The sequence below is a fragment of the Callithrix jacchus genome, chromosome Y (assembly GCF_049354715.1).
Source record: "Callithrix jacchus isolate 240 chromosome Y, calJac240_pri, whole genome shotgun sequence".
NCBI lineage: Eukaryota > Metazoa > Chordata > Mammalia > Primates > Cebidae > Callithrix > Callithrix jacchus.
In genome coordinates this window covers 3,531,410-3,553,860 of record NC_133525.1, presented here as the reverse complement: position 1 = coordinate 3,553,860, position 22,451 = coordinate 3,531,410, and the positions used below count along the sequence as shown (strand labels likewise).

General features: G+C 53.2%; 1 protein-coding gene and 2 long non-coding RNA genes across 5 annotated transcripts in view; 1 reads left to right on the top strand and 2 right to left on the bottom strand.

Annotated features, from left to right (window-relative positions):
• Nucleotides 1-1,494: 1,494 nt before the first annotated feature.
• LOC128930728 (uncharacterized) lies at nucleotides 1,495-2,656 on the bottom strand. The gene is made up of 3 exons (XR_008479037.2): nucleotides 2,412-2,656; nucleotides 1,988-2,066; nucleotides 1,495-1,772 (listed from the first exon to the last, which is right to left on the bottom strand). It is a non-coding gene; the product is annotated as an uncharacterized LOC128930728 (long non-coding RNA).
• A 1,294-nt stretch (nucleotides 2,657-3,950) lies between these two features.
• IL3RA (interleukin 3 receptor subunit alpha) overlaps nucleotides 3,951-22,451 on the top strand; it is a 29,226-nt gene continuing 10,725 nt past the window's right edge. For both annotated transcript variants that reach the window (XM_078364459.1, XM_078364460.1), the window contains exons 1-6: nucleotides 3,951-4,111; nucleotides 13,010-13,104; nucleotides 17,084-17,202; nucleotides 18,398-18,512; nucleotides 19,531-19,663; nucleotides 20,941-21,125. In XM_078364459.1, coding sequence (XP_078220585.1) covers nucleotides 4,035-4,111; nucleotides 13,010-13,104; nucleotides 17,084-17,202; nucleotides 18,398-18,512; nucleotides 19,531-19,663; nucleotides 20,941-21,125 — 724 coding nt within the window. In that variant the 5' untranslated portion in view covers nucleotides 3,951-4,034. The remainder of the gene's footprint in view (nucleotides 4,112-13,009; nucleotides 13,105-17,083; nucleotides 17,203-18,397; nucleotides 18,513-19,530; nucleotides 19,664-20,940; nucleotides 21,126-22,451) is intronic.
• Nucleotides 9,485-22,109, bottom strand: LOC128930733 (uncharacterized). 2 transcript variants are annotated; one of them, XR_008479040.2, is made up of 4 exons: nucleotides 22,041-22,109; nucleotides 20,996-21,090; nucleotides 13,014-13,088; nucleotides 9,485-10,438 (listed from the first exon to the last, which is right to left on the bottom strand). It is a non-coding gene; the product is annotated as an uncharacterized LOC128930733 (long non-coding RNA). The 2 variants fall into 2 exon arrangements; XR_008479039.2 differs by lacking the exon at nucleotides 22,041-22,109 and adding an exon at nucleotides 21,200-21,661.

Here is a 22,451-nt window from a genome sequence, read left to right as displayed (position 1 = left end):
GAGTTCAAGACCAGCCTGAGCAACATGGAGAAACCCCGTCTGTACTGAAAATACAAAAATTAGCCGGGCGTGGTGGCAGGCACCTGTAATCCCAGCTACTCAGAAACCTGAGGCAGGAGAATCACTTGAACCCAGGAGGTGGAGGTTGCAGTGAGCCAAGATCATGCCACTGCACTCCAGCCTGGGTGACAAGTAGAGGAACAATATCTTTTAAAAAAAAAAAAAAAAAAAAGGAAGGCAGGCTGATTACGTGAGGTCAGGAGTTCAAGACCAGCCTGGCCAACATGGTGAAACCCCTTCTCTACTAAAAACACAAAAATTAGCCGGGTGTGGTGGGGTGCGCCTGTAATCCCAGCTACTCGGGAGCCCTCCACCCTAATGACTCAGGTTTCCATGAGAGAAGAGAGGGCGCCCAGCCGGGGTCTCAGAGCTGTCTTCTGATTGCTGAAAATCACTGGAGTCGGGCGTGGGGGAGCCCTTGACTCTGGGATTCACTGAATGAGGCAGGAGGGATGCCAGGGGTGGGGAGTGGGTGTGCTGGGCAGCTCCCGCGATGGCGTGGACTGAGCAGACTATCCAGGACAGAAGAAAAGCTTTGAAAGCTGTCTGGCCCCACGGGGACTTTGGGAGCTGGGTCTCACTTCCTGCTTTTTCTCCGGAGGAAAACTGTCACAGTGAAATATTACAGAGTCCCCCCACCTCCCCCACCGCCCGCTCCCCCCGCTCCTTGAGGCCACCGTTGCCCCCCAGAGCCTCCGAAGCTCCAAGCCAGGGGGGTGGCCCTGGTTTAACACACAGGCCCCTGAAGTGGGGCCTCACACCCCCTCTGGATGGGGTACAGCCTCCCCTGCACCCCCTCACGGGCTCACAGGGGCCACAGCAGGTGCAGGAAGTTAAACTTGGCATAGAGGGGACCCTGGAAGGGCCCCCAAGGCCGGGTTCTCTCTCTTTGCCACCTGGGAAACTCTCGCCACAAAACAGCCCCCGGTGGGCTGACAGTTTCAACATCGAGACCAATGGAAAAGCAGCAGTTCAGGCGGCCTGATGGGAGGTTTTAGGCAAGTTTCTTCCCTCCCTCCCTCCGTCTCTTCCTCCCTCCTTCCTTCCTTTCTTTCTCTCTGCTTTCCTCTCTCTTCTGCCCTCTCTCCCTCTCTCCTTCCCTCCTCCCTCCATTCCCTTCTTCTTTTCTTTTGTTCTGTTTTAAGACAAGTCTCACTCTGTCCCCCAGGCTGGAGTGCAATGGCGTGATCTCGGCTCACTGCAACCTCCGCCTCCCAGGTTCAAGTGATTCTCCTGCCTCAGACTCCTGAGTAGCTGTGACTGCAGGTGCTGCCACCACAGCTGGCTAATTTTTGTAATTTTAGTAGAGATGGGGTTTCACCATGTTGGCCAGGCTGGTCTCGAACTCCTGACTTCAAGTGATCCACCCGCCTCGGCCTCCCAAAGTGCCGGGATGACAGACCTGAGCCACCGCGTCTGGCCACCATCCTCCCCTTCTAGATACAGTGAAACTGCAGGATGTAGGCCCAGCTGCATCCGGCCTCCTCATCGCCCCCATCCCAGACACAGCCCGTTACTTACCCACAAAGCTCAATACGGGCGCCGGGGCCCGGGGCATCTGCGCTTGATCCTTTCCGAATCCAGAACGCCCTGCGTTTCCCAGACACCGTGGGTCACGCGTGTCATCCCATCACTTTGGGAGGCTGAGGCAGGTGGATCACCTGAGGTCAGGCGTTCGAGACCAGCCTGGGCAACATAGCAAGACCCCATCTCTGCAAAATAATAATAATAATTTTAAAACTAGAATACAGTCCTCAGATTGTCAGGGCTCCTGTGCCCACTCCTGGCACATCTGACATCTTCGTGAAATGGAACGCGTGTCCCTGCCCTCCCCAAAGCGTTGTGTCTAGAAGGGGAAGTTGGGGCCGGGTGCGGTGGCTCAGGCCTGTCACCCCCGCAGCCAGTGTCCAACTTACACCCGCCATACCTGGGGTGGTGCTTTCATTCGCTTGGATCTTGCGTGTCTCCAAGGAGGATTGTGATGGGGGCTGTGGCGACTGCTAATCCTGAGACGGAGAAAGAAGGAAGGAAGGAAGGGAGGAAGGGAGGGAGGGAGGGAGGGAGGGAGGGAGGGAGGGAGGGAGGGAAGAGAAAGGAAAGTGAGAGAGAGAGAAAGAAAGAAAGAAAGAAAGGAAGGAAGGAAGGAAGGAAGGGAGGGAGGGAGGGAGGGAGGGAGGGAGGGAGGGAAGACCAAGGAAAGTGAGAGAGAAAGAAAGAAAGAAAGAAAGAAAGAAAGAAAGAAAGAAAGAAAGAAAGAGAAAGAAAGAAAGGAAGGAAGGAAGGAAGGAAGAAAGAAAGGGAGGGAGGGAGGAAAGAAATAGAGAAAAGGCCGGGCCCAGTGGCTCACACACCTGTAATTCCAGCACTCTGGCAGGCGGAGGCAAGTGGATCTCTTGAAGTCAGGAGTTCGACACCAGCCTGGCCAACATGGTGAAACCCCGTCTCTACAAAAATTACAAAAATTAGCCAGCTGTGGTGGCAGCACCTGTAGTTCCAGCTACTCAGGAGGCTGAGGCAGGAGAATCACTTGAACCCGGGAGGCAGAGGTTGCCGTGAGCCAAGATCGTGCCACTGCAGTCCAGACTGAACTCCATCTGAAAAAAAAAAAAAAAAGGAGGGGGCCTCTCTGCAAGGCGGAGGCTGCAAGGGCTGAGGTTAGGCTGGAATCCGGAACTGTGCCAAGGAGAGAAGAGTTGATAAATTCAGAGGGAGGGGGAGGGGTGTCTGGGAGAGCGTTTACCAAGTAAACAGAAATAGCAGATTGCAGCGCTGGAAACAGAAGTTGGGGACAGGTTGGAGGGGGCCCCATTGAGGGCTGGACTTTCCTAACGGATTTTCATTTCTTAGACAGAGGTTTGTTCTTGTCACCCAGGCTGGAGTGCAGTGGTGTGATCTTGGCTCACTGCAAACTCCGCCTCCTGGGTTCAAGCGATTCTCCTCCCTCAGCCTCCCAAGTAGCTGGGATTACGGTGCCCACCACCATGCCCAGCTAATTTTTGTATTTTCTTTTTTTAAGTAGAGACGAGGTTTCACCCTGTTGACCAGGCTGGTCTCGAACTCCTGACCTCAAGTGATCCACCTGCGTCAGCCTCCCAAAGTGCTGGGAAGACAGGCGTAAGCCACAGCGCACGGCCACTAAGATACCTTTTTTCTGTTTGTTTTGTTTTTTGAGGCAGAGTGTCACTATGTCACCCAGGCTGGACTGCAGTGACAGAATCTCAGCTCACTGCAAACTCCACCTTCTGGGTTCAAGAAATTCTCCTGCCTCAGCCTCCTGTGTAGCTGGGAGTAGAGGCACCCGCCACCACGCCTGGCTAACTTTTCTATTTTTGGTAGAGACAGGGTTTCACCATGTTGGCCAGGCTGGTCTTGAACTCCTGACCTCAGGTGATCCACCTGCCTCAGCCTCCAAAAGTGCTGGGATGACAGGCGTAAGCCACCCCGCCTGGCCTCGATAACTGTATAAGATACATCATGTGAGACTGGGGGTCACCTCCCCATCTCAAGGGGTGTCTTTCCCATTGGATGGGGAGGAAACGCAGCCACGAACCCCAGGGCACGGGCACTCACCCCTCCAGGGCTGCCTTTACTTAGTCAGGAAGCCTCCCCATCCTGTCTGAATGCCAGGCACCAAGTATAATTGTAACGAAGGGGAACACGCGCTGGAAAATGAGAACGTGGTTGGGGGCGGGAGGCATGACCATTTTCAAAGAGAGTTTCTCTTTCAAGGAAATCCGGCCGCAGTTACCAAAAGCCACTGACCCCGGAATGCTGGCCCCAGGGAGAGAGGGTGTCAGGAAGGCCCCCTCCCTGCCAGATGGGCCTTGGGTCTGACTCCCAGGGGTGGGGCTGCGCTGGAGGTTATAAAACGGCTGCAGGGGGGACTAGAAGCTTCGCTTTCTCTTTGGAGAAGCTTCCTTCAGCACAAACAGGAAAATAACAGAAACGTCCAGAGCTGGGGACGCAGTCCTGGGATGGGGACACTTCAGGTCTCCTGCACTGGAGCTAGGAAGGCCGCTTCTCCCACAGGGAACTTCAATCTGCATTTAAGGTAAAGTCCTCTCTCTCCGGGGGCATGAGGGCAAGAGGGCAGCCGGGGTGGCCGTGGCGAGTGTGCTCCTAAATCCATGCTGGCAGAGACAGGCGGCAGGTACGGGTGTTGGCATGTAACGGGTTTCTGCTCATGCCTCCTGTCTGTGAACAACGCTCACCCCACTGAACAACCTGACAACCCACCGAACAACCTGACACACACCCCACTGAGCAACCTGACACACACCCCACTGGACAACCTGACACACACCCCACTGGACAACCTGACACACACCCCACTGGACAACCTGACACACACCCCACTGGACAACCTGACAACCCACCGAACAACCTGACACACACCCCACTGAGCAACCTGACACACACCCCACTGGACAACCTGACACACACCCCACTGGACAACCTGACACACACCCCACTGGACAACCTGACACACACCCCACTGGACAACCTGACACACACCCCACTGGACAACCTGACACACACCCCACTGGACAACCTGACAACCCACCGAACAACCTGACACACACCCCACTGAGCAACCTGACACACACCCCACTGGACAACCTGACACACACCCCACTGGACAACCTGACACACACCCCACTGGACAACCTGACACACACCCCACTGGACAACCTGACAACCCACCGAACAACCTGACACACACCCCACTGAGCAACCTGACACACACCCCACTGGACAACCTGACACACACCCCACTGGACAACCTGACACACACCCCACTGGACAACCTGACACACACCCCACTGGACAACCTGACACACACCCCACTGGACAACCTGACACACACCCCACTGGACAACCTGACACACACCCCACTGGACAACCTGACACACACCCCACTGGACAACCTGATACACACCCCACTGAGCAACCTGACACACACCCCACCGGACAACCTGATACACACCCCACCGGACAACCTGACACACACCCCACCGGACAACCTGACACACACCCCACCGGACAACCTGACACACACCCCACCGAGCAACCTGACAACCCACCGAACAACCTGACACACACCCCACTGAACAACCTGACACACACCCCACTGAACAACCTGACAACCCACCGAACAACCTGACACACACCCCACTGAGCAACCTGACACACACCCCACTGAGCAACCTGACACACACCCCACTGGACAACCTGACACACACCCCACTGAGCAGCCTGACACACACCCCACTGGACAACCTGACACACACCTTACCGGACAACCTGACACACACCCCACTGGACAACCTGACACACACCCCACTGGACAACCTGACACACACCTTACCGGACAACCTGACACACACCCCACTGGACAACCTGACACACACCCCACTGGACAACCTGACACACACCTTACCGGACAACCTGACACAAACCCCACTGGACAACCTGACACACACCCCACTGGACAACCTGACACACACCCCACTGGACAACCTGACAACCCACCGAACAACCTGACACACACCCCACTGAACAACCTGACACACACCCCACTGAACAACCTGACACACACCCCACTGAACAACCTGACAACCCACCGAACAACCTGACACACACCCCACTGAACAACCTGACACACACCCCACTGAGCAACCTGACACACACCCCACTGGACAACCTGACACACACCCCACTGAGCAGCCTGACACACACCCCACTGGACAACCTGACACACACCCCACTGGACAACCTGACACACACCCCACTGGACAACCTGACACACACCTTACCAGACAACCTGACACACACCCCACTGGACAACCTGACACACACCCCACTGGACAACCTGACACACACCTTACCGGACAACCTGACACACACCCCACTGGACAACCTGACACACACCCCACTGGACAACCTGACACACACCTTACCGGACAACCTGACACACACCCCACTGGACAACCTGACACACACCCCACTGGACAACCTGACACACACCCCACTGGACAACCTGACACACACCCCACTGGACAACCTGACACACACCTTACCGGACAACCTGATACACACCCCACTGGACAACCTGACACACACCCCACTGGACAACCTGACACACACCTTACCGGACAACCTGATACACACCCCACTGGACAACCTGACACACACCCCACTGAGCAACCCGACACACACCCTTCTGAACAACCTGCTACCAAGAAGGACGTTTTCCATCTCATTAATGATTTGTATGTGGCTCACACACTTGAGCTGTAGTATCATCTCAGACGCCTTGAGTGCATAAAGGTGAGAGCAGTGGAGGTAATTTTACACTGTTTTCTGATCCTCCAATGTGCTTGCTAGAAAATGGAAACACGGGCCCGTGGGTAGAGTTGCACGTCTGTCAGATGGCTAGTCCGGCTGGTCAAAGAGCTGTGCCCACAGCTGACGGCCGGGCATAGAGATGCTTTAGGGATGGGTACCCCCAGCCTGCTCTTAGTGTTTCTCCCTGGTTTTCAAAGTCTGGTGAGAGTCAGAATACCCCAGACTGCTGGGGAAAGCTCAGGTCCCGGCCGGGCATGGGTGTCACATACCTGTCATCCCAGCGCTTTCATCCCTGCATCGGGAGGCCGATGCAAGAGATCATGCAGTCAGGAGTTCAAGACCAGCCCAACCAACTCAGTGAAACCCCCATCTCTACTAAAAATACAAAAAATTAGCCAGGTGTGGTGGCTTGCACCTATAATCCCAGCTACTAAGGAGGCTGACGCACGAGAATCACTTGAACCCGGGAAATGGAGCTTGTAGTGAGCCAGGATCATGCCACGGCACTCCAGCCTGGGTAACAGAGTGAGACTTTGTGTCAAAAATAAATACATAAATACATAAATAAAGCTCAACTCCCAGCAGATTCATTCACAGTAGCCAAGAGGTGACGACACCCCTAAAACCCATCTCTAGACAAATGGAGAAATAGAGCGTGTTCTACCCACACAGTGGAATATTACGCAGCCATGAAAAGGAACAAGTCTCTGCCATAGGCTGCAATGTGGATGAACCATGAGCACGCCACGCTTCCCAACACAAACCACACACACAAATCATATGTACATACATCGTACACATAGGAGTCCATTTATTTGCTGTGCTCAGATACAGGCAAATCCACAGACAGGACGTGGGTGCCTGGTTGCCAGGGGCTGTGGAGGGGGACCGAGGGGTCTTTAATGAGTCTGGGGTGTCTTTTTTGGGTAACCACATGTTCTGGAAGATGGAAGTGGTGGTTTTATAACGTGGTGTATGCCTCTGAATTGCACATTTCACATTGGTAAATTGTGTAGAAGGTGAATCTCATATCGATGAAAAAACCTTTTTTTTTTTTTTTTAAGATAGGGTCTTGCTCTGTTGTTCAGGCTGGAGTGTAGTGATGCGGTCATAGCTGACTGCAGCCTTGAACTCCCAGACTCAGGTGACCCTCCTGCCTCAGCCTCCCGTGTAGCTAGGGCCACAGGCACACACCACCACACCCAGGTAACTTTTTGTATTTTTAGTGGAGATGGGGTCTTGATTTGTTGTCCAGGCTGGTCTCAAACTCCTGGGCTCAAGCTATCCACCCCCTTCCGCCTCCCAAAGTGCTGGGATGACATGGGTGAGCCACCGTGCCTGGCCAATAAATTTTTTTTTTTGGCCTCCTACCCTTTGTTTTTTTGAGATGGAGTCTCCCACTGTTGCCCAGGCTGGAGTGCAGTGATAGGATCTCAGCTCACTGCAACCACCGCCTCCCAGGTTCAAGCGATTCTCCTGCCTCAATTTCCTGAGTAGCTGGGACCACAGGCGCCCACCACCACACCCAGGTAACTTTTTGTATTTTTAGTGGAGATGGGGTTTCACCATGTTGGTCAGGCTTGTCTTGAACTCCTGACCTCAAGCAATCCACCTGCTTCGCCTCCAAAAGTGCTGGAATGACAGGCGTGAGCCACCTCAACCAGCCAATTGAAAATATTAGCCAGTCAGGCACAGTGGCTCAAGCCTGTAATCCCAGCACTGAGGAGGGTGAATCACCTGAGGTCGGGAGTTCGAGACCAGCCTGACCAACATGGAGAAATGCCGACTCTACTGAAAAATAGAAAATTAGCTGCCTGTGGTGGGGCGTGTCTGTAGTCCCAGCTACTCGGGAGGCTGAGGCAGGAGAATCACTTGAACCCGGAAGGCAGAGCTTGCTGTGAGCTGAGATTGTGACACTGCACTCCAGCCAGGGCGACAAGAGTGAAACTCCATCTCAAAAAATAAAATAAAATAAAATAATATATATATCCCAATAAATTTTAATAGCTGGGCACAGTAGCTCATGCCTGTCATCCCAGCACTTTGGGAGGCCAAGACAGGCAGATCACCTGAGGTCAAGAGATCGAGACCAGCCTGGCCAACATGGAGAAACCCCATCTCTACTAAAAATAGAAAAATTAGCCGGGCATGTTGGTGCCCGCCTGTAGTCCCAGCTACTCAGGAGAATCACTTGAACCCCGAAGGCGGAGGTTGCGGTGAGCCCAGATTGCGTCACTGCGCTCCAGCCTGGGTGATAAGACTGAACTCTGTCTCAAGCAAAAACACACAAAAAACACAGTATTCATGGTGATGATGGGTTTGAGGACAGCCCATTAAATTTGTCGCTTGAAGGGCAGGCACCGTGACTCATGTGTATGGTGCCAGCACTGTGGGGAGTTTGAGACCAGCCTGGACCTCATTGTGAGACCTTGCCTCTACCACAGGATAAAAAAGTTAGCTGGGCATGGTGGGGCGTCACTAAAGCCCCAGCTCCTCAGGAGGCTGAGCTGGGAGGATCATTTCTGGACAGTAGTTTGAGGTTGTAACGAGCTGTGATTGGACCTCTGCACTCCAGCCTGAGCAACAGACCAAGACCCCCATGTCTAGAAATAAAAGAAAAAGGCCGGGTGTGATGGCTCATGCCTGTAGTCCCAGCACTTTGGGAGGCTGAGCTGGATAGATATGAGGTCACGAGTTCAAGACCAGCCTGGCCAACATGGTGAAACCCCGTCTTTACTAAAAACACAAGAATTAGCAGGGCGAGCTAGTGCGCGCCTGTAATCCTCACTGCTCGGAAGGCAGAGGAGAAAGAGTTGTTGGGCCCGGGAGGTGGAGGTTGCAGTGAGCTGGGATTGTGCCATGTACTTCAGCCTGGGTAACAGAGCAAGACTCCATCTCAGAAAAAAAAAAAGAGAGAGAGAGAAGAAAAAAAAGAAAAGAAAAAAATGCATCTAAGTGCCTCCCTGCCTCGCCGCAGTTCCCACCTGATTCCCAAACTTCAGCCAAGTGGGTGCCTGCAGCTGATAAGCAACACGGGACCCTCCCCAAACCCCTCTCCCTCCTACCCCTTCTGCAGTTAGAGCCACTTTGTTTTTGTTTATTTTTATTTTTACTTTATTTATTTCTTTTTTGAGATGGAGTCTTGCTGTGTCGCCCAGGCTGGAATGCAGTGATGTGACCTCGGCTCACTGCAACCTCTGCCCCCTGGGTTCAAGCGATTCTCCTGCCTCAGCCTCATGAGTATCTGGGACTACAGGCACCTGCCACCATGCCCGGCTAATTTTTGTGTTTTTAGCAGAGACAGGATTTCACCACGTTGGCCAGGCTGGTCTCTAACTCCTGACCTCAGGTGATCTGTCCATGTCAGCCTCCCAAAGTGCTGGGATGACAGACATCACTGTGTCCGACTTTTTTTTTTTTTTTTGAGATGGAATCTTGCTCTGTAGCCCAGGCTGGAGTGCAGTGGTGCCATCTGGGCTCACTGCAACCTCCGCACCGCCCCCTCGGCCGGGTTCAAGCAATTGTCGTGCCTCCACCTCCCGAGTAGCTGAGACAACAGGTGCTGTCCAACATGCCTGGATAATTTTTGCATTTTTAGTAGCGAGGGAGTTTCACTATGTTGCTTATGCTGGTCTCTAACTCCTGACCTCACACTGTCCGCCCGCTTCGGCCTCCCAAAGTGCTGGGATGAGAGGCCGGAGCCACCTCGAAGCACTTTCACTGCTGGTGTGTCACATTGTGTTTGCATAAAAGTTGCTACTTTCGGACCTTGGAACTTCCATTGTGGAGATGCTGAGGTTTCCGGGAGCCCCGAGGCTCTTGGCAATGGCTGGGGACACTCAGCACCCGTGGCGGAGACCCTGGAACGACAGGCTGGAAACACGACTCAACCGGTAGATTCGAAGCCTTGATCCCAGCATTTTAGCCAAGATGCTCCAGGTGACACCTCCTGAGGGGCACAGGGAGAGTTTGCCTTTGGGGAAGGGGTGGTCTCCGAGGCAGGTGAGGCTCTCAGGCACCCTGTGCCAAGCTGGAGAAGAGGAAGAGTCTGCATTGTTTTTTTTTTTTTGAGGAGTCTCACTCTGTCACCCAAGCTGTAGTGCAGTGGCACAGTCTCAGTCTCATCTCACCGCAACCTCCACCTCCCGGGTTCAAGCAACTCTCCTGCCTCAGCCTCATGAATATCTGGGACTACAGGCACCCGCCACCAGGCCCGGCTAATTTTTGGGTTTTTAGTAGAGGCTGGGTTTCACCATGTCGGCCAGGATGGTCTCAAACTCCCGACCTCATGATCCACCAGCCTCGGCTCCCAAAGTGCTGGCATTATGGATGCCAGCCACCGCACCCAGTTTCTGGATTCTTTTTACTGTGGCTAACAGAGGTGTTAAGGGTTTTTGACAAGCCAGGAACAGTGGCTCACATCTGTCATCGCAGCACTTTGGGAGGCCAAGGCAGGTGGATCACGTGAGGTCAGGAGTTTGAGACCAGCCTGACCAACGTGAAGAAACCCCATGTCTACTAAAATAAATAAATAAACACAAAAATTAGAAACACCATCTCTACTAAAAAAAAAATAGGCAAATTAGCTGGGCATGGTAGTCGGCACCTGTAGTCCCAGCTACTCCAGAGGCTGAGGCAGGGAGAATTGCTTGAACCCGGGAGGCGGAGGTTGCTGTGAGCCGAGATCATGCCACTGCACTCCAACCTGGGCAACAAGAATGAAACTCTGTGACAAAAAATAAAATAAAATAAAAGGGTGCTTGAGAAAGATGAATGGGGGCCTGGGGAGAGTTCGCAGCTGCCTTCCCGAGGGGGCAATAACAGCCACCTCCCAGAGCCGGGTCCTGGAGAGCCCGCCTGAAGACAGGATTTACAGGGACATGGGGGAAAGCTCCACCCCAGGAGGCTGAGCTCCACTCACTTAGGAATTTCTGTCTGCGCTGATTTTGTAATTGCGATTACACTTCCTTCCTCTGGAGCATTTCCTGGAGTTCCACAGGGAATGTGCTTTCCTGCTTTCTGGAGAGAGGTGCAGCCGCGAATGGGCTAAACCTTTAGGGCGGGAGCTGTTTCAAAACGGAAAGGCTGCCGCACGCACAGACAGAGACACACACCATGCACACGTACACACTCGTGCAAACATGGTTCTCTATGTGCATTCACACATGCATGCATACACTTTTATGCACACACAGACACATACTCACACCATGCACACACACATGCACATGTACAAACTCGCGCAAACATGCTTCTATATGTGCATTCCTACATGTATGCATACACTTTTATGCACACACAGGCGCGCACACACCCAGACTGTTGTGAACGTATATTTACATATTCACATGTGTGCATGCATGGAATGGACACACAGATAGAAATGTATCATGCAAACACACCTCTGTGTGCATCTGCCTGCAGAAAACACAAACACGTGGCCAGGTATGGAGGCTCACACCTGTCATCCCAGCACTTTGGGAGGCCGAGGCACGTGGATCACCTGAGGTCGGGAGTTTGAGACCAGCCTGGCCAACATGGCAAAACCTCGTCTCTAGTAAAAATAGAAAAATTAGCTGGGTGTGGTGGCGGGCATCTGTAACCCCAGCTACTCAGGAGGCTCAGGCAGGAGCATTGCTTGAACCCGGGAAGCAGAGGTTGCAGTGAGCCGAGATCATGCCGCTGCACTCCAGCCTAGGCCACAGAGTGAGACTCCATTCCCCCCCCAAAAAAAGAAAACACACAAACTCATATGTATGCACACAGCTAAGCACAGGCACACAAATGTACACACCACAGGTACAAGCACGTATGCACCTGCTGATAGACACATGTGCACCGTGCACGTGTGTGCACATACACGCAGTCAGGTGCAAACATGCAAACATGCATTTCTACACACAGGTATGCACACATATAGTACACATACACGGATATTCGTGCACACGCATGCACACACATTCACACACACTGAACACCCACACACATTCACTCAGACACATAGTCACACACACTCACACCCAACACACACACACTCAAGAAACACATTCACAGTCATACACACACATTCACACATGCACACACTCAACAAACACACATTCACACAGACACAGTCACACACACACACTGAACACAAGAAATACACACATTCACACACAGACACACACACTCACACGCACACACTCAACACACTCTCAACAAATACATTCACAGACACATGCTCACATTCACACACACACACTCCCACACTAAACACACATTCACACACACAGACACACACAACACACACTGAACACACACACATTCACACACACTCATACACACTGACACACACACGCAGATGCTCACACACTCCAACACACTCACTGTCACACACACATTCAACACACAGACACAGGGTCCCAGACTCACAGACACTGACACACACACACCCTGCACACACACACGCATACACACACTCACACTCACAGCAGCCCTCTCTCCAGAAGCAGCATCTTGTGCTGTGAGCACCAGGCTCCGGAGGGGTCCAGCGCCCTTCACCACCCGCAGCCCCGTCCCACAGCCACTCCCCGCTGCCTGACTCCGCCTTGTCCCCCGGCAGGCACCTGTGTCCTGAGAGAGCCGCGTTCCACATGGTCCTCCTACGGCTCACGCTGCTGCTGATGCCCGTGCCCTGCCTCCTGCAAACGAACCAAAGTAAGAGCTGGAGAAAAAAAACACACACACATTCTGGACAGGCGCGGTGGCTCACCTCTGTCATCCCAGCACTTTGGGAGGCTGAGGCGGGTGGATCACGAGGTCAAGAGATCGAGACCATCCTGGTCTACATGGTGAAACCCCCTCTCTACTAAAAATAGAAAAATAGGCCGGGCGCGGTGGCTCAAGCCTGTAATCCCAGCACTTTGGGAGGCCGAGGCGGGTGGATCACGAGGTCAAGAGATCGAGACCATCCTGGTCTACATGGTGAAACCACGTCGCTACTAAAAAAAAATACAAAAAATTAGCTGGGCATGGTGGCGCGTGCCTGTAATCCCAGCTACTCAGGAGGCTGAGGCAGGAGAATTGCCTGAACCCAGGAGGCGGAGGTTGTGGTGAGCCCAGATCGCGCCATTGCACTCCAGCCTGGGTAACGAGAGTGAAACTGCTTCTCAAAATAAATAAATAAATAAATAATTTTTAAAAATTTTTAAAAAAATTTAAAAAAAATAGAAAAATAAGCCGGGCATGGTGGCATATGCCTGTAGTCCCAGCTACTTGGGAGGCTGTCAGGAGAATTGCTTGAACCCGGGAGGCGGAGGTTGCAGTGAGCTGAGATCTAACCACTGCACTGCAGCCTGGGCGACAGAGCAAGACTCCTTCTTTAAGAAAAGCAGCAAGAAAGAAAAGAAAAGAAAAGAAAGAAAGAGAGAGAGAGAGAAAGAAAGAAAGAAAGAAAGAAAGAAAGAAAGAAAGAAAGAAAGGAAGGAAGGAAGGAAGGAAGGAAGACAAAGAAAGAAAGAAAGAAATGGCTGGGCGTGCTGGTTCCCACCCGTCACCCCAGCACTTTGGGAGGCCGAGGTGGGCAGATCACAAGGTCAGGAGTTCAAGACCAGCCTAACCAACATGGTGAAACCCCATCTCTACTAAAAATACCAAAATTAGCTGGTCGCGGTGGTGGCCTCCTGTAATCCCAGCTGCTCAGGAGACTGAGGCATAATTGCTTGAACCCGGGGAGATGGGACGGACGTTGCAGTGATGTGAGATCGTGCCACTGCACTCCAGCCTGGGTGACAGAGGAAGACTCCATCTCAAGAAAAAAAAAAGCCAGGCACGGTGCCTCACGCGTGTAATTCCAGCCCTTTGGGAGGCCGAGGTGGGCAGATCACGAGGTCAAGACACCGAGACCAGCCTGGCCAAAGTGGTGAAACCCTGTCTCTATGAAAAAAAAAAAAAGAAAAAAGTCACAGGCAGGGTCTGATCATGACACAGACGCCATGTGAGGTGTGTGGATGAAACCAGGAGCTGGGGTCAATAGCACTGATTACTGTTTCCCATTTCCTGCATTGTATGTCTTCTTTCTTTCTCTCTTTCTTTCTCTTTCCTTCTTTCTTTCCTTCCTTTCTCCCTCCCTCTCTCCTTCCCATATTTATTTCTTTATTTCCTTCCTTCCTTCTTTCTTTTTCTTCCTTTCTTCCTCTCTCCCACTCCCTTCTTTATTTATTTATCTATCTATTTATTTATTTATTTATTTTTAAGGCGGGGTTTCACCATGTTGGTCAGGCTGGTTTGAATACCCGACCTCGGGGGTCAAGCCACCTTGGCCTCCAAAGTGCTTGGATTACAGGTGTGACCCACCATGCCCGGACTCTTTCTTCTTTCTTTCTTTCCTTCTTTCTTTCTTTCTTTCTTTCTTTCTTTCTTTCTTTCTTTCTTTCTTTCTTTCTCTCTCTCTCTCTTTCTTTCTTTTCCTTCCTTCCTTCCTTCCTTCCTTCCTTCCTTCCTTCCTTCCTTTCTTTCGTTCTTTCTCTTTCCCTCCTTCCCTCTTTCCCTGTTTCTTTCTCTCTTGAGATCTTGAGATGAAGTCTCACTCTGTCACCCAGGCTGGAGTGCAGTGGCGCAATCTCAGCTCACCATAACCTCCACCTCCCGGGTTCAAGTGATTCTCCTGCCTCAGCCTCCCGAGTAGCTGGGATTACAGGCACCTGCCACCACACCCAGTTAATTTTTGTATTTTTAGTAGAGACGGGGTTTCACCATCTTGGTCAGGCTGCTCTTGAACTCGTGACCTCATGATCCACCCGCCTTGGCTTCCCAAAGTGCTGGGATTGCAGGCATGAGCCGCTGTGCGGTGCTGAGAGTGTGTTTTAAGGAATCAATTATCCTTCTAAGTTAGAAGATCATGATAGAAATGTAGATGTTTTTATGCTTTAATCTTGCTTATCAAACGAAGGTTGTTGACCTTGATAACTACTCATGATTCTTAGAGTTTATAAACAGTCATTTCCTCCGAGTTGTCTAAGTGGTCGATGAGAGATAAACCCTTGAGAAGTATCTGATGTTTCTAGCTTTGGGTGACTAGACAAGTGTAAAAGAATATTGCCTTTTCCATCTTTCTATGAGTCATTTATGAAATATAATGAGCACTGTGATGGCTGAAAGAGACCTCCTTCGGCCAGGCGTGGTGGCTCATGCCTGTAATCCCAGCACTTTGGGAGGCCGAGGTGGACGGATCATGAGGTCAGGCGTTCGAGACTGGCCTGGACAACATGGTGAAACCCCATCGCTACTAAAAATACAAAAATTGGCCAGGTGTGGTGGCAGGTGCCTGTAGTCTCAGGCACTCAGGCGGCTGAGGCAGGAGAATCACTTGAACCCGGGAGGCGGAGGTTGCAGTGAGCTGAGATCGCGGCACTGCACTCCAGCCTGGGGTACAGAGCAAGACTCCGTCTCAGAAAGAAAAATGAGGCTGGGCGCGGTGGCTGAGGCCTGTAATCCCAGCACTTTGGGAGGCTGAGGCGGGTGGATCACGAGGTCAAGAGATCAAAACCATCCTGGTCAACATGGTGAAGCCCCGTCTCTACTAAAAATACAAAAAAATCCGCTGGGCACGGTGGCGCGTGCCTGTAATCCCAGCTACTCGGGAGGCTGAGGCAGGAGAATTGCCTGAACCCAGGGGGCGGAGGTTGCGGTGAGCTGAGATCGCGCCATTGCACTCCAGCCTGGGTAACAAGAGCAAAACTCCGTCTCAAAAAAAAAAAAAAATGAAAAATGAGAGAGAGAAAAACCTCCTTCTCCTGTGACACTGTGGCGTTAATAAGTTCATATTTCATTACACTGCACTGTGTATTTGAATGTACGTTTGCTGATTTTCCAGCAATACCAGAATTGCTCAGTCTGTGAGCTCCGTAAGGAAATGAATGCCACAGAAGGATAGTCGTGCCTCTTACTGAAAACTACATTCTCTGGCCGGGCACACTGGCTCATCAGGTACTGGGTAACTGCACGGGCAAAAAGAAAGTACCCATTACAATGCTTTTTTGTTGTGTTTTGTTTTGTTTTTTGAGATGGAGTTTCGCTCTTGTTACCCAGGCTGGAGTGCAATGGCGCGATCTCGGCTCACCGCAACCTCCGCCTCCTGGGTTCAGACAATTCTCCTGCCTCAGTCTCCCGAGTAGCTGGGATTACAGGCACGCGCCACCATGCCCAGCTAATTTTTATATTTTTAGTAGAGATGGGATTTCACCATATTGACCGGGATGGTCTCGATCTCTTGACCTCGTGATCCACCAGCCTTGGCCTCCCAAAGTGCTGGGATTACAGGCTTGAGCCACCGCGCCTGGCTATTTTGTTTTGTTTTTGAGAAGGAGTCTTATTCTGTCGCCCAGGCTGAGGTGCAGTGGCACAGTCTGAGCTCACTGCAACTTCCACCACCCGGGTTCAAGGGATTCTCCTGCCTCAGCATCTCTAGTAGCTGAGATTACAGGTACCTGCTACCACGCCCGGCTAATTTTTGTATTTTTAGTAGACACTGGGTCTCACCGTGTTGGCCAGGCTGGTCTTGAACTCCTGACGTGGTGATCTGCCCATTTCGGCCTCCCAAAGTTCTGGGATTCCAGGCCTGAGCCACCGCCCTGCATACAGTGCTGCTTTCATATTCCTGTGGATTGTGTATCTCTTGTAACTGAAAACCTTTTAGTTTCAAATCCACCCATCAAGAACTTAAGGATGGAACCCAAGACTCAGATGTTGACCTGGGACGTCGATGGGAATGTTACCGGTATCCAGTGCGTGAAAGGTGCAGACTATGAAATAGAGGTGAATTGTATTCTTTTAAGTTTTCTACCAACTTTATTTTTGGGTTTTTTACTACACTTAGCAATTTCATTTAGTGCAATGTCTGACGTTTGAGAGACAGGTATTTCTTGTTTTTTCTTTTCTTTTTTTTTTTTTTTTTTTTTGGAGATGGAGTTTCGCTCTTGTTACCCAGGCTGGAGTGCAATGGCGCGATCTCGGCTCACCGCAACCTCCGCCTCCTGGGTTCAGGCAATTCTCCTGCCTCAGCCTCCCGAGTAGCTGGGATTACAGGCACGTGCCACCATGCCCAGCTAGTTTTTTTGTATATTTAGTAGAGACGAGGTTTCACCATGTAGACCAGGATGGTCTCGATCTGTTGACCTCGTGACCCACCCGCCTCGGCCTCCCAAAGTACTGGGATTACAGGCGTGAGCCACCGCACCCAGCCTGAGGTGAATTGTATTCTCTCTCTCTCTTTTTTTTTTTTTTTTTTTTTTGAGATGGGGGTCTCGCTATGTTGTCCCGGCTGGAGTGCAGTGGCTATTAACAGACATGATCCCAGTACTGCTCAGCACGGGAGTTTTGACCTGCTCCGTTTCCTCCCTCCCTTCCTTCTTTCCTTCCTCCCTCCCTCCCTCCCTCCCTCCCTCCCTCCCTCCCTCCTTCCTTCCTTCCTTCCTTCCTTCCTTCCTTCCTTCCTGACCCAGCACAGTGAGACCCCATCTCACCCAAAAACAAAGAATCAGGCCATGCACCGTGGCTCACGCCTGTAACCCCAGCACTTCAGCAGCTGGATCACGAGGCCAGGAGTTCAAGACTCGGCCCGGCCGAGATGGTGAAACCGCGTCTCCACTAAAAATACAGAAATTAGTCTGGTGTGCTGGCTCACGCCTATCATCCCAGCACTTTGTGAGGCGGAGGCAGGTGGATCACCTGAGGCCAGGAGTTCGAGACAAGCCTGGCAAATGTGATAAAACCCAGCCTCTACCAAAAACTATTTTAAAGATTAGCCAGGCGTGGCGGCAGGTGCCTGTAATATCAGTTATTCCGGAGAATCGCTTGAACCTGGGAGGCGGAGGTTGCGGTGAACGGACATCGCACCGCCGCACTCCAGCCTGGGCAACAAGAGCGAGACTGCCTAAAAAACAAACTAAAGACCTTAGCATCCAATTAAGCCTCGTCTGTCAGCAACCGTCTAATCCTATGTGGTTTTCAGGCAATGAATAATCGCTACTGCCAGTTTGCAGCCATTTCCCTATGTGAGGTGACCAACTACACCGTCGTGGTGGCCAGCCCGCCGTTCTCAGCCTCGATCCTGTTCCCGGAGGACGGTGAGGGAAAATGCACAGGGTTTATTTCTTCTTTCTCCTTCCTTCTGTCCCTCTTTCCTTCCTCCCTCCCCTTTTCCCTCCTCCCTGCCCTCCATCCCTTCCCTCCTTCTCTCCCTTCCCTTCCTTCCTTCCTGCCTCTCTCCCCGCCTCCTTGCCTCCCTTCCTTCCTCCTTTCTTTCCTTTCTCTCTCTGTCTCTCTCTCTCTCTCTCTTTTTTCCCTCTTTCTCTGTTTCTTTGTTTAAAGACAAGGTCTCCGTCTGTCGCCCAGGCTGGACTGCAGCCGCACAATCACAGCTCAGTGCCGGCTTGACCCCTTGGGGTTAAACGATCCTTTTGCATCAGCTTCCCATGAAGGTGGGACCACAGGCACGTGCCACCATGCCCACTTAATTATTATTATTATTATTATTAAGACAGAGTTGTGCTCTTGTTTCCCAGGCTGGAGTGCAATGGTGCGATCTCGGCTCACTGCAACCTCCGCCTCCTGGGTTCAAGCGATTCTCCTGCCTCAGCCTCCCGAGTAGCTGGGATTACAGGCACGCGCCACCATGCCCAGCTAATTTTTGTATTTTTAGTAGAGACGGGGTTTTACCATGTTGGCCAGGCTGGTCTTGAACTCCTAACCTCGTGATCCACCTGCCTCGGCCTCCCAAAGTGCTAGGATTACAGGCGGGAGCCACGGAGCCCAGTCTGTTTTGTTTTGAGACCAAGTCTCACGGTCACCCAGGCTGGAGTGCAGTGGTGTGACCTCAGCTCACAGCAGCCTCTGCCTCCCGGGTTCAAGTGATTCTCCCGCCTCAGCCTCCCGAGTAGCTGGGACTACAGGCGCCCGCCATCAACGCTGGCTAATATTTTATGTTTTTGGTCGAGACGGGCTTTCTCCATGCTGGCCAGGCTGGTCTCGAACTCCCGACCTCAGGTGATCCGCCCGCCTCGGCCTCCTGATGCGCTGGGATTACAGGCAGGAGCCACCTCGGGCGGCCACGACTCCTGTTTTCTTTCTGGTTTGCGAACGCAGGTGGGAATTCGCAGGCAGCCGCGCAAAACCTGACCTGCTGGGTTCACGAGGTGGACCTCATGAGCTGCAGCTGGGCCGTGGGTCCGGAGGCCCCCGGCGACACCCAGTACCACCTGTCGGTCAACCATCCCGAGTAGGTTTGGCCTTGGGCTTCCGAGGAGGAGACGGGGAGAAGGCAGAGGAGGATGGGTGGGGAGGATGGAAGGGAGGATGAGAGGAAGAACCTGAGCAGAGGGGGCAGGAGGGGGACATGGGGGAGAAGGGGAGGGAACGAGGGGAAGAAGAAAATGGAGAAAAAGCGCTGGCTCACGCCTCTAATCACAGCACTTTGGGAGGTCGAGGTGGGAGGATCACCTGAGGTCAGGAGTTCAAGACCAGCCTGGCCATCCTGATGAAATCCCATCTTAGTTTTTTTATTAAAAAAAAAAAAGAAAGAAAATGGAGAAAAAGAAGGAGAGGAGGTGAAGATGGGGAGGGGAGGAGAAACAGAAGGAAGAAGAGGAAGGAAGGAGGAGGAGGAGGAGGAGGACAGGCTGAAGGAGAAAGGAGAAGGAGAGAGGGAAGAGAAGAAAGGAGAGGAGGAAGGAGGAAGGGAATGGGGAGGAGGAATGAGGAGGAGGGGGAGGAGGAGGGGGAGGAGGAGGAGAAAGGAGAGGAGGAGGAAGGAGGAAGAGAAAGGGGAGGAGGACAGGGAGGAGGAGGAGAGAGAGGATGGACGAGCGAGAAGAGGGAAGACAGAAGAAGGGAGGAGGGCGGATGGAGGAGCGGTGTGGGAGGGGGAGGAAGGAGGAGGGGCAGGAAGAGAAGGAGGGGGAGGAGGACAGGGAGGAGGAGGAGAGGGAGGATGGACGAGCCAGAAAAGGGAGGACAGGACAAGGGAAGAGGGTGGATGGAGGAGGGCTGTGGGAGGGGGAGGAAGGAGGAGGAGGAGAAAGGAGAGGAGGAGGAGGGAGAAGAAGAGAAGGAGGGGGAGGAGGATGGGGAGGAGGAGGAGAGGGTGGATGGATGAGCCGGAAGAGGGAACACAGAAGAAGGGAGGAGGGGAGTATGGAGGAGGGGGGAGGAGGAGGAGAAAGGAGAGGAGGAGGAGGGGCAGGAAGAGAAGGAGGGGGGAGGAGGACGGGGAGGAGGAGGAGAGGGAGGATGGATGAGTTGGAAGAGGGAGGATAGGACAAGGGAGGAGGGGAGGATGGAGGACGAGGGGGAGAAGAAAATGGAGAAAAAGACGGGGAGGAGGTAAAGATGGGGAACGGAGGAGGAAGAGGAGGAAGACAAGGAAGAAAGAAGGAGGAGGAGAGGGTGAAGGAGAAAGGAGGAGGAGGAGGAGGAAGAGCTGGGCAGGCCAAGGTGTACCCGGCGCAGGGGGTCGTCAGCCCTGGCTCGTCCCCCAACTTGGTGTGTTTCCCGCAGGAGCCAGGAGCAGCACCCCTGTGTCCACTACAACACGAATGAGCGAGGAACTCACATTGGCTGCGTCTTCAGTGACGTCTCTGCCATCTCCAGCGGGTCTCCAACAGCCTTCATCCTGGTGAGGGGCTCGAGCGAAGCCTTCCGTGTCCCCTGCGTAGACCAGCATGTCGTGTTTTCAGAGATCGGTGAGTGGCCCAGGCCCCCCAGGCTGCTCACAGCCTCACGCCAGCTCCCACGGTCCAGCTGGCCCCCAACATACATGCTGGTCACTCCCATTTCCAGAGGCTGGGCGTTGGAGGGCAGGGGCTGGGCGGGCCGGCCCCTGGGGAGGTCTCTTCCTGGCTGGTACAGGGTTGTCTTCTCATGGTGTTTTCCATGTGGAGACAGAGACATACAGGAAGTTCTGGTGTCTCCTTACAAGGGCACTGATGCCAACATGGGACACCCCCCATCATGGGTTCCATTATGGGTCATGGGACACCCCCCATCATGGGTTCCATTATGGGTCATGGGACACCCCCCATCATGAGTTCCATTATGGGTCATGAGACCCCCATCATGGGTTCCCCCTGCGTCACTGAGGATGGGCCCCCTGAGACTCCCACTCTCCGACCTGCACCCAGCCTGCTGGAGCTTCCACCTCCCGCCTCTGCCTGGCTTCTCACCTTCCCCTAAGCCCCTCAGGATGGCCTGTCGCTCCCTGCGGCCCAGGGCAGCCTCCACCTCCCGGGGATCGTGGGCTGTTACTTCCACATTCTCAGATCTGACCCGACCACCCAGTCCTGAGTTTCCAGCCGTCTGTCTGCAGGTCCCCTGGGCCCCAGAAAGGAAGTCCAGACCTGGTCCCCCTCCACCTTCCCCCTCCTCCTTCCCCTGTCCTGCTTCTCCCTCCTCCTTCCCCATCCTTCTTCCCCCTCCTCCTTCTCCCCCTCCTCCTTCCCCATCCTCCTCCCCCCTCCTTCTTCCCCTCTACTCCTTCTCCCCCTCCTCTTTCCCCACTGCCTTCTCCCCCTCCCCTTCTCCCCGTCTTCCGCCCTAATCCTCCCTCTCCTCCGTGTCCCCCTCCTCCCTCTCAACCACCCTTTTGTTCCCTCAGGTACCATTGACCCAGCTTTCCAAGTCTCTCTCCCTGCCCCGTCCGTTTCTCTGCTCAGCCCCCTGGGCAGCCTGGACTTCCTTTCTGGGGCCCAGGGGACCTGCAGACAGACGGCCGGAAACTCAGGACTGGGCTGCTGGTCGGGTCAGATCTGAGAATGTGGAAGTAACAGCACACGGTCCCCGGGAGGTGGAGGCCACCGTGGGCCGTAGGGAGAGACAGGCCATCCTGAGGGGGTTAGGGGAGGGTGAGAAGCCAGGCAGAGGGGGGAGGTGGAAGCTCCAGCAGGCTGGGTGCAGGTCGGAGAGTGGGAGTCTTAGGGGGCCCATCTTCAGTGATGCAGAGGGAACCCCAAGTCACCAGTGGGCTGTGGGTGTGGGGCAGGCCCTGGGCACAGGTGGGCAGTGAGCCAGGC